This window comes from Cavia porcellus, unplaced genomic scaffold (genome assembly GCF_034190915.1).
Source record: "Cavia porcellus strain 051 isolate PalLab524CR breed Dunkin Hartley unplaced genomic scaffold, mCavPor4.1 scaffold_21, whole genome shotgun sequence".
Lineage (NCBI taxonomy): Eukaryota > Metazoa > Chordata > Mammalia > Rodentia > Caviidae > Cavia > Cavia porcellus.
In genome coordinates, this window is record NW_026947504.1 from 15,402,478 (window position 1) to 15,415,070 (window position 12,593).

Genomic DNA, 12,593 nt, shown 5'->3' on the forward strand with positions numbered 1-12,593 from the left:
AGAGGACTGGAGACAGGATGGGAACAGTAGGAACAGGGGACAAGGACAGCTAAGGAGAGAAATTGAAACCTCATGAACAGTGCCTTATATTGTAGATAACTTGACCTGTACTCTCTAGTTTAGTGGGAGATCCTGCAGAATTTAACCTGGAAGTGACTCATTGAAATTATTTAACTAATCATTTCCAGAGTTTGATTTCTGGAGGTTTTACAGTTGAAAGCCCAGACTTCACATCCCCTCTACTACAGAGTAAACTTGACATCATATTCAGACTTGCTAATCCTCAACTTCCTAATTTTAATTATGAGTAAAAGTAACTTTTATTTCACAGTTTTGTCTTAAGTATTGGGTAAGTGTTAGAATAATCTGCATCCAAATTGTGTACTGTGGCTAAATTTCTAGCCATACTCTAACCTGCCTTCTTAGTCAATAATGCTATGGTTTAGGAAACACTATGAGTATAGCAATGTCCCATGCAAATTTAATGCTCACGGCATTTGAGGGAAAGCTAAAATAAAGGCTAGCCTTATTGTTGTAAAGCCTTTTGTCCCATACATATCTCCATTTTTTTAATGTATTCTTCAGTAGAAATCAAAAACCAGTAGAGAATGGGATGACACATTCAAAGTATCGAAAGAAAAGACTGCAAATGTCTTAGTCACTTTCCTCATCCATGGAACAAAAATATCTGACACTTGCGTTTTAAAGGATGACAGGTTTATTTTGGTCCATATTTTAGAAGATTCAATCTATGTTTGTCTGACTCAAAGGAACCACAAGGTGAAAGGGTAGCTAGATGAAAACTCCTCATTTGAAAGTAGTCATGAAGTATACTGCAAGAGGACAAACTGGGGAGGTAGAGATATGCCCTACCTGGTCACATCTTCAGTGACTCACCTCCTCTGAGCAGAACTACTTCCTACCACGACACGTAGCCATGCCATCTTCTGATTCAATCACACCTTCAAAAGCCCAGTACATGAACCCTTGAAGTTTTGGAGGAGTATCCAAATATTAACCAGAACACAATTCAAGTTACTACACTGAGCAAGACCATCTTTTAAGAAACAAGTTTCAGATGAACAAAACAGCTATAAAAGCAAAAATGCAAACAACTCAAAAAAATGGCAAAGGACTTGCTAGACTTTTCTGTGCAGAAGTCACAATGACCAAGTATGCAAAACATTTTAAGCGTCACTCATCATTACAGAAATGCCAGTAATATCACAAATAAAAATTCATCTCAAGGCATGAGAATGGCTACTACAGTAAAGAAAAACTAATGAGGGATGTGAGTGAAAGGGACATCTTGGATGTGGACATTTAAACTATAAAAATAGTACATAGATTTCTCAAAAATTAAAAATACAGCTAGTGTATTATGCAGCAATGCCTTTTCTAGGCATATATCCAAAGGAAATAAAACCATTAATGTCAAAAAATATCTGCATTCCAGTGTTCATTGATTTCCTACATGTGGTAGATAAGATATGGAATCAATCTAAGTGTACACAGATGGATGAATATATAGAAACAATTTGGAATATATACATAATTATATACAATAATTAAATGCATAAAAATACATATATATTTCAAATATGTGTATGTCATGCGGTACAATATCCTACAAAGGAGTATATTCTGTAATTTGTGGCAATGGAGATAAACCATAGGACATTATGCTAACTTAAATAAAGCCATGCATAGAAAGACAAAGTAATATGTGTTTATACATATATGTGGAGCATAAAATGCCAAATTTTAAATTTAATAAAAGTATTTTTCTGACCAAATATCCACTTTTAGAACTGTCCCTTTTCCAGAGTCTTAATTTTATTCTGATGAAGTATCTAACAAGATTTTGTAGAATTGAATTATATAAATGTGCTTAAGGCAGGAAGAAGATTCACAGAGCTTGTGTGAAAACAGCAAAAAGTTAGAGTTCCCATTTACTGATGTATACCAACTTGTACGAGCACACTGCACACGTATAAAGGACATCTGCTTTCTCTTACTGAATTTATCCTTGCATTATTCATACATAATTATGATAGAAAGATTTAAAAAACAATAGATTAAAATAGAAGAACAGATTGTGAACATACTAGCATTCGCTGAATGAAGTTTTGATACACATACTCTATAATAACAAATGAAAACTTGTTGAATATTTTTTAAATATCACTTTAATAGTAACATTTAAACATCGTAATGAACACTTTCACTACAAATTAATACAATATAAATGAATATATAGCTTCCGTGCAAGTCACTCTTTTAGAAGTCCAATTTGCTATCCACTGCACTACAGAGCCACCTCAGATCACTCTTTTAAATGCGGCTATTTTTATTGAAAATGAAAGCAGACCTGACAGTGTATATGTTGCAGAACAGTATTTACCTTCCTGTAGTTAATCTACAATTCTATCCTTAAGGTCAAGGCAGGAATACAAGTTTGGCCAATACATAAAGCCTGATTAACATTAGTTGAGAAATTGCATGAAATGGAGAAGCATCAAATTTAACCATCAGATGGATAACGTAGGTCAGTCAAGGAAGAACTGCCCTCTCTTGAGTGATTTGAGACAAAAATGAGATATAATTTGTTTTTCCCAAGCTTTAGATCTTACAATGTCTTTGAATAGACTCTGGAATCATGTGATTTTAGACATGTACTGTGTTTTAGAATTTAAATCCACATTGCCTATCAGTTATGATTCTAAATTTTATGTGATTATCATTGGGGTCCTTTTTAAACTTCAAGTTCCCAGATACATCCCTACATTTTTGTATGCCTGAAAATAAAGATCTTAGCTATGTGCCTTTTGCTAAATATAGTAATGATGTAACATATTTTTATTCATCTTTGAAAATATTTCTGCAAGTGCAAGCTCCAAAAATGTTGCCTCAACCCACTGGCAAATTAAATATGGATTGCAATAATGAAAAAGATTATTTAACATTTTATTGGGTGAAATATTTATGATTATCAATGATACTAGGTTTTTTATTATCAAATACACAATCAATAATAATATCATTTTAAAATTCAACATAGAGAATAAACATCCTTCAGCCATATGCTTTCAGGGAAAAGACCTTTCAACATCATATACTCCATCTTCTATTCCATAAAAAGCTTCCCTGGCTGTCTCATAGTTTAAGGCTCCCAATAAGAAAATTCCAGTTGATTGTAGGATCCACAGAGAGACATAATTACAATAAAAGCCACCAGAATACATATCTCTGCAAAATTCAGCACCTACCATAGTGAGAAAATGTAAATTTTCCTTTACTTTCTCTGTAAATAAAGAAGATAGAGAAGGAAAAACACAAATTATTTAAAGAACATGTTAAATTCCTTACATTGCATAAAATACTTATTAATGAAGAGGACACGTGCATGGGCCTGGCTTGTACAATCTCTGCTCCACTTCTGTAAGCAGCTGGCCTCCCTAGTTCCTGGTCTTGCAGAAGTTTCTTTTGCTGCCATCTGGGATTACTGGATCCTTCCTACATATGCTTTCCCTCTGTACTATGTCCTGAGTCGTGGGATCTATCAGTTATGACCCAGTTGTAGAACCTGCTCTAAAAGAGGACCAGACATTGTCTTAATGGTTCTCCTTCTGGAATTTGAGATTAAATGTACAAAAATTTTATGGGACGCCCCACTTTGTGAAAGTCAGTGTTGAGGGAGGTAAAAAGGCTTGATGGACATTTGTAAACTCCTTCAGAGTAAAGGCGCTGGGAAAAGTGTCCCTAACTTTCCTGAACTGAAAAGAGTTCGGAGACTGGGCTATTATTACCAACTTTGGGTGACAAACTGGGCCACTAGAGCACCTTCCACAGTGTCAGTAGACATACCGTGCTAGATTTTGGAGGTCTATAATGAGGTGACTTGCTCAATTATGCTCCGTGTAGTGTGGTGTTCCATCACACTGAGATTATCATTTGGCATCTGGACCTTGGAATTACAATGACCACCTGCTTCCACAAGTTATTCTTAACAACTAAGTTAGGTTAAATTAATTGATTTTTAATTCAGAGATTATATAGTAGAGATATTCCAAAGGGTCGAGCACAAAGTTGCGTTTGTAAATAAGAATTTTAAAGAAAGATACCCAAGTGTTCTTGCAATTTTATAAAGATAGTACATTCAATCTACATTATGTCTGGGTTGTCAGAAGACAGGTTGGGTATCATGTTTGACAGTACTATCATTATTTTAAAGGGCTCAATATTTAATGTGTGTTCTTACAACTGTTTACTGCAGAAAATACATCTGTTGCCGTAAGTGTGGCCATCAGTTCCACAGACTGGATCCAGTTCTTTGGTGCACATATATAGGTGTTGCACATATCTACTACAGTTTGGCTGAAAAACATAGAGTAGCAACATAGAGTTTATCAGATACACAACTTTTTAAATAAAATATTCTTATTCTTCATAAAAATGGCATACATATAAGTGGAACAAATATACCCAGTATAAATGTATAAAGATAAACACTGAAGTAAGTACAACTCAATTCAACATGACATACTGTTGAAAATGTTTGAAATCTGTTTGACTTTTTAAAAAGCTATACAAATTCTTGAGTGTATTTTTATAACTGGTCTATTCTGTCACAATTTCTCTTCATACTCAGGTCAAATCTCTGCCATATACTACAAGAAATAATGAAATTTTAATTTTATATTTTTAATTCTCCTGTCTTTCTCAATAATTTCAGTATATATATATATATATATATTCAGATATTATATATGTGTGTAAACTCACATGTAAAATATACATACATACATATATGTATACGTATACATATATATATATATGTTGGCAACATGGGTATTTAACAGAATAATACATGTATATATATTCTGCTAAATTTGCTTTTTCAACTTCTTTATAACATTTACTGTTATTTAGAATTATATTTTATTTTCTTCATACCTATACAATATTGCATATTCTGAATATTTGAAAATTTAATCCATCCTTAAATATATAATTGGGGCACAGATTTTCTCATTTTGTTTTCATAGGGTAAATGATTCTATATCAGATACCCTTTAGAAACATTAATTGATTGCATATGATAATATTTATGCTTTTTAATGGAAGATTTGATTGGTGTATTTTTACCTTCTGTAAAATACCAAATAACCAGAAAGACTATTTTTAAAATTTTGTCCATTGGTTTAGTTTTCTTTTTGTTCTGCTTTTTAAAAAAATTCTTTCAGATTCTGTTTGTTTTGTTTTGGTACCAGAAACCAAACACACAACCTCACAAGGCATATACTGTGCCACTGAGCTGGTCCTTATGTTTCTAAAGATCAGTACAGTGTAAATTTTGTTCTGTGAAATTTGTTAAGATTCACAATAAAATAGCTAGCATTTTACCTTTTTAAACTCCACTAAATCATCCATGATAACTTACCCTATCAGAATCCACTTTTGATGGTGCAAAAGCAGCTTCTGTAGCCAGAACATGACAGAAAAATTTAAAAATTAGAATAGAAGTGACAAATTCATATTTGTGGTACAGAACATACATTTTTTAGTGTCAGCAACCTATTTCAAACTGCCTCCTTGAAACTAAGGAGGTGAGTTCTATAGATATGCTAAGAAAATATACTTATAGACTGACTTCAAATCTAGAAGAATTTTTAATTCCCCAATTAAGGTCACTTTTGAAAACAATTGTATGTACTTTGTAATTTCCAAAGCTTTTCTATGATGACATCATACCATTTTATTTAATACATGAGACAGAGAGAACTGCCTTGCATAGTTACTTAATATACCTTACATAAAATTGCATAATATCAAGAAATTCATCAGCATTTAAATAATTAATCAAGCTGTAATATCTTGCTTCAATACAATAGCTCACCACTGTTTTATTCTCAAATTGTCGAGCCACCTTGAGCTTAAGAAAGATGACTTGTCAGAGCAAAGATAAAGCAGTTTTCTCCTTACACAAGGCCTTGACAGTGAGGACTCAGCTGGCAAATGGCAAATGAATTTTTGAAGGAACACTCACTGAAAGGCATGGTCACCCCTATACTCTGCATTTCACACCCGTGGACTCTGACTTCCACAAGATAAATACCTTTAGACAAAGATGAACAAAACTCTCTCTCTCTCGCTCTCTCTCTCTCTCTCTCTCTCTCTCTATATATATATATATATATATATATATATATATATATATTTCTTTTTTTTTTTCTTAAGAGACAATATCTCATTATGTTGCCTAGTTAAGCCTTGGATCCCTAAGTTTAAGGGATTCCCTGCTCTCAGGCTTCCACAGAACTGAGACTACAGGTTCACACCAGTATGCCCAGCTTCTACTAGATGTTCTAATTCATCGCTTTACTTCCCCTTTTCTAAGTTAGGAAATGAGAAAGAACAATTCATTACATATTTTAAAAAGCCATTTGTAACATGCCTGATTCATCTCACCAGTTAAAGCAGTCTAAACCCAAGGACACAAGCCCAACCTTTCTTGGACCACAAGGGTTATTTCATGCATCTTATGCTTCCCAGAGACTACAGAACTTACCAGAGGAAAGAAAAAATGCCAAGGCAAGGATGGCAATAACTTTGATCCATGATCTGAGGAATGGCATTTTATCAAGCCTGTAGAAGAAACTTTCGGAAATGGTTATAAGACATAACCAAATGGAAGTTTCTTATAGGTAAACAAACTACATCCCCCCACTGCCCACCAACTCTAATTATGATGAACTCTTCTCTTGATTCTTCCTCCAACTTTCAGAATCAACATAGCATATGAAGAGGACACTTTCTGGAGACTCCAGAGAAACTCCAGGACAAATCCTCTTTGCACATTTAAGAAAAAGTTTTCTACTGTCTCAGTGCTTGGAACGGCCCACAAGGAGCTTGGGTGCATTTGACTGAACATTCTCAACGAAATCTGTTCTTTTCTTTTGTTTAATCAAAAAACAGAAACAGTTATTTCAGGAAGAAAGGATCTGGAGAAGTCTTTATAGCAACACTTTATAGCTAGACTCCAGGATATCTCCGTAGAGTCCTAACCTCACCTACCTGAAACACAGAAGACGGCGGAGAATCAGCAGCCTCTCGGGGACTATGTCTGTTATTCTGTGTGTCTGCTCAGGAGCATACATCCAGCTGAGAAGTTTCTTTTATTGATTTGAGAGTGGGGAGGTAGAGAAGAGAAGACAGATGGCCTGACATAGATAAGGCACAGTGGTATTCTACGACCTCACTGAAGACAGTGAAGGGATGCCGATCAAATACTTTTCAGTGTATCAGTCATCAGGAGCTGTGTGGATAATTTGTTCTCATGAACCCAGAAGTTCAGGGAAGAAGTAAAATAATACATTTTGTTACAGATCTAAGATAGAGAGGACTTACAAATTCTTTTCAAGCAAGTGAGTTCAAAAGGCACAAGAGAGTTGATCAAGGAAAAAGGATGTAGAAACTTTAATTCAATAAATTTTTATTTTGTCAGTACTTTTGAAAAATGATGTGGGAGCATCATCCTATCCTGGGGCCAAGTGAGAACACCAGGCACCCGGCTGTCAGACACAGGACTGACACCAGCATCCTGGTCCCTTTGCTTCTGGTCTTGGAATGGAATCACACTGCCTGCTTCTGGGTTCCAGAGACCCACACAAAGCTACAGCCAAGATCCTGGGGTCTTCACCAGCAAAGGACTGTGACATCTCAGCCTCTGTAATCATGGAATTGCCCCAGTTAAAAAATCCCACTCCTCTTCTATCATACAGGATCCCATTTCTTGCCTCTCTGTGAACCTTAATCTCCATAAGGGACTGCTATGCAGCAATATGTTTCTTTTGATTTTCTTTTATTTTGTTGTGCTGTGATGTGTTTTTGACAAAAGGGTCTTTCTATGTTTCCCAGGCTGTCCTTGAATCTTTGGGCTCAAGAGATCCTTCTGCCTCAGCCTCGCAAGTAGTTAGAAACACAGGTGTGTACCACCATGTCCAGCTATTTAGCAATAAAAAGAAAAGGGGTCCTGATACATCCTTACAACATAGACAAACCTTGAAAATTTTATTCTGACTGAAAGAACTCAGACAGAAAAGGAAAGAGAGAGAGAAAAGTGGTATGATTTTAGGGCTCCAGGGAAATAAAAATCCTGTAGCAGAATTTGAGATTTTCCAGAGGCTGAGACAAAAAACTTCTCTGGGTGACCTGTATTTACTGGTTTTCAAATAAAGGAAGGGGTTAAAGTGTATAACATGGGAACTGAGCAGGACCTTGGAAGTCAGTTCAAAGACTTCTTCATGTAGCAAATTATGCTAATTAGAACTGTACTATTTCCACATTGACATTTACCAAAGGTATGAGACACCTGCAGCTGTAGTATCTATTTAGTTAATGGGGATTGAAGCCAGGCATCCTCAGCTGTGGCCTTCTCTTGTCCTTTGAGGCATTACAGCATCACAGGTGAGTACAAGCCCCAGTCAGGACCAGTGATTCATAGAGGTTCACTTGCTATGAATCCACGTCTCATCTCCAGACAAAGAGCTTAGGCCTGGGATAGACTCACAAGCAAACGTAGAATACCAACTGATTAATTTTAAATCCTACTCAGAGCTGCTTCATAGTGGTCTCCATCGATGTGCACCCTGCAGTAGAGCCATCCAATTATGGCCTGAAAAAAACCTTCACAAACTGTGAGCTAAATAAACCTCTCTACCTTTAACTTTAGGTGTTAGGTATCTTGCCTAGCAATGAAAGAAAAGTAACTAAGATAGACATTTTAAAATCCTACTAACTAGGATCCATCTGTGTCCTATATCCTGGAGTAGAGCTAAACCATCAAGAAGGCCCAACCTCTTAACTGTAGTGAGAAAAGTTACTTAGATCAGAAGTTATTTGGAGGTTAATTTGGACAGCAGTGACCAGCACAGTGGGTTCAGACTATAAAAAGCCCTACATTAAGCAGATTTCAGAAGGTGGGCAACTGAGTCATGTCTATCATGTTCCTGTACCTATGACAGTGGGTGGTAAAGAATGCTTTGGAGAGGAGGCTGAATACTTTTATTGTGAAGTCACTGGTTTGAATGGGCATTGAACATATGGGTAGATGGGTCTGCTGATTCTCATGGGGTCATGAGCAGTGCCTAAAATTCCCATAATCTTTTATTTTTTGTTCTGGGTGATATTTATACAGCTGTGTTGGATTTTGTGAAAATTCTTCAACTATTATTTTTATTTATGTAATTTATTATATACATGCTAAACATTATTCTATATGAGAAAACCCTAAAATAAAGAAAGATGATATGGATAAGCCAATAGTGTAGTAGGAAATCAAAGATTAGTAAATATTAAATGAGTGTTAATTTTAAAGTGAAAAGGTGATTATTTATAAGAAAGTAGATGAGGAGAATTTTGCAGTATCAGTAGGAAAAGGAATGTAATTTTATAAGCATCATTGACAATGAAACTAATAAAATATTAATCAATATCTGATTACCTTTTACAATAAGAAAACTGTCAAAAATTAAAAAGTAGGTTTTTAAAAACTTTAAGTTGCTTATAGGCGCATACATTTGTAGAATTTCTGAAAGTTCATAATAGTTATGGCTGTAAATGTAAATGCTTATTTATAATAAGAATTTTGGTGATACGGGAAAATAGAACTCTCCCAAATGACAGTATTTGGATTTTGGTTTGTTCAGGAAATAAAAACAGATAGCTATTACCAAGAAGACTGTAAAAGAATATCTAATAGGGGCTGGGAATTTAGCTGAGCGGCATAAGCGCCTGCTTTGTAAGCAGGTAGTTATGAGTTTGATCCCTCGTACCGATAAAAAAAAAAAAATGGCAGTACTTCGTCATGCGTTGTGTGACAAATATGTTTGACAGTAGAAAATATTCCAAATTTTAATATAAACTACAATGGAAATAATGTATTAGAGTGTATGTAAAAATAATACATATCTATGTATATAAACATAAAAAATAAATTCCAAATTGAAAATGACGCTCACTGGCTCTTGGGATTGATGTTTAATTTTTTATGTCTTTTGAATTTCTACTTCTTGGTAGTCACCCTTTTGTTTTTTTGTTTTGTTTGCATTGAGCAGATACCATCATACAATATCAAAAACACCACTGTTATACCAAGTGTCTTTTATTATTAGAGAGTCAGGAAGTCACCAGAAATTAAGAAAGCTTTCATGAGCAGAAACAAAGGCCAAGACTTTTTGGTTTCTTAACCAACATATTGCTTACCCTCACTTACTACAGTCAAAAGGAATGTGGCCGCCCCTGGTGTGTAGATGTCGGAAAAGATCGAGGCAGCCTGCTGCTACCTTGATTGGGACTGGTTCAAGCAACTCTAAATGCTGCCTGCTTCTGTGTTAACCTCCTGTGCCCATTGATGGACACAGAGGTGGCAAGGGAATTATAGCCAACCGTGCAGATATAAAGATGGCAGGAATGCTTCAGATTTTATGATGAAAACACTGAGGAACAAGTTAATGATTTGAACAAGGGAATGATGTTTAAAAGGCATTTCTTTAAAGAGTATGTTAAGAGTAAATAAAGAGAGGAAAGGTGAATTTCAGGAGAACAGCTAGATTACGATTCAGTGTCTCAAGAAAGCTGTATGCTCCATACTGAAAGTGAATGAGATAAGCATTGAGTTCTTGCAATATTTTGAAGTAACTCTGATAAATGTGCTACCCTGCTTCAGGGAACCCAGGGTTAACAGGAGCCAGATTGCAGCTGCCTTAAAAAGTTAATGAGTGATGTAGATATAAAAGTGGTAGAAAGGAAACAAAATACAAATGTAGCTATAAGCAACGCTATGATATTGTGATTTAAGTGTATTTAACTAAACAAGTAAAATTTGAACAGTCATTATTAGCAATATACTTGGAGAATCAATATTTCTTAACATTATGTTTCATATAGAAAATAATAATTATTATGCACACTGGAATAAAGAAAAGTGTTAGCCTGGACAGTCTGGGTGACTTCATCACAAAGGCACCTGAAAAACCAAAAGAACATTATATCACCAGTATGCCGTAATATGAAGGCTGATTATTTAATGACTGTGGTCTTACTCTGTTTCTAAGCCACAGAGATCAGCAGCAACAGTGCAGGCCAACAGCGCCTACAGATACTACTAGCTTTGGGTAGGAGCTGACTTAAATAGGTGTGAGCAGGCCACTTTTCATTGGATATTCCCTTCTCTAATTCATCAGCCTTCATTTGCTGAAGATAATCATTGTTTCTAAGGTTACTTGTTTAGGAGTTTACTGTGACTCTTTAGCAGAGAAGGTCCCCCATTAAGTGCCAGCACTCGAAATTGGGTAACTCAGGCTCTGTCCAGGACTCTTTCTTGGCTTTACATTTATCTCTGTCTCTCATAGTTAACAGGAAGGACCCAGATAAGGATGTGAACTTCAAGCTTTCTTCCATAACTGTGATCAGACAAGGATTATGGGAACACGACCTTCTATTTCAAGTTGCTTGGACTCCAAGGAAGCACAGTTACTAAAAGAAAGGCAGATAACAGCAATATAATCCACCAAAAATAATTATTGCAAAACAGGCTTGATGAGTCTTGAATAAATGTAAGTATACTTTGAGCTCTTGTATATAGAACTTCATTTTTTTCAATTTTTTATTTTATAGAAAAAAAACAAAACAATAGCACAAAATTTCAAACTAAGATTGTAGGAGAGTAGCAATAGCTAGTATGTTGTACATCATTATAGTACTTTAGATCAAAGAAGTGACATAAACTTTATTTTTAAGCACACTGGAAATATTTATAAGAATATACCATGTAGTTGGCCATAAAAGAAGCTTTAACGGAGTGCACTTATGTCTTTAACCACTACTTTAAAAATGAGGAATTATAATGTTTAATTATAATGATAATTTTAAATAATGTTCAACTCTACTCTTTTCTTTTTTTTCCCACTGTCTTTTTTTTATTTAAGGAGAAAAAGAAAAAAAAAACAGAAAAAGGGTACAAGTTATACAGAATTTCAGAAAAAATAAACAATAGGAAATCATTAGTTAATAAATTACATATTGTTATCTTAGAAATAGTGACAGAGTTGTTCAAGTTACAAAATTAAAGCATATAAAGTGAACTTTCAAACAGTGAGACTGGAAATAGTTTTATTCAATGATCCAACAAAACTCAGTAATATGGTTATCTATCTTACACACTTAAATATATATGCAGTTATATTCTTTAGAGCACTTTCTTTTCCTTTCTTTTGTACAATGACAATTACACATTTTGGGTTTTATTACTCCCACAGTTCTTATTGCTTTTCTTTTGAAGAGAGTAAAACCAAATGTGACATAACAGAACAGAGTCAGTCAAATCAAAAGGATGAACATAATAGACAATGTAAAAACAAAATATTAGGTGATCAACAATGGTTATCATACTGCCTCTTGCTGTCTTAAAAAGAATTGCCTATATCATCAGTTATAATAAAATTGAACAAAACAGTAAAGAACAAAATAAAACATTGGAGACATTACAGGACTTTAAAAGAAGATAACAGTCAACTGGAATGGGCATCATA

The 12,593-nt window shown here is 34.7% G+C and overlaps 1 protein-coding gene across 1 annotated transcript; it reads right to left on the reverse strand.

Annotated features, from left to right (window-relative positions):
- Positions 1 to 2,952: 2,952 nt before the first annotated feature.
- On the reverse strand, positions 2,953 to 7,143 carry Spink13 (serine peptidase inhibitor, Kazal type 13 (putative); the record flags this gene model as incomplete). The annotated part of the gene is given in 5 exon segments (NM_001172841.1): positions 2,953 to 3,304; positions 4,262 to 4,377; positions 5,444 to 5,481; positions 6,572 to 6,660; positions 7,078 to 7,143. Coding segments are annotated over 4 exon segments (267 nt in total). The 5' UTR covers positions 6,639 to 6,660; positions 7,078 to 7,143.
- Between the last annotated feature and the right edge of the window lie 5,450 nt (positions 7,144 to 12,593).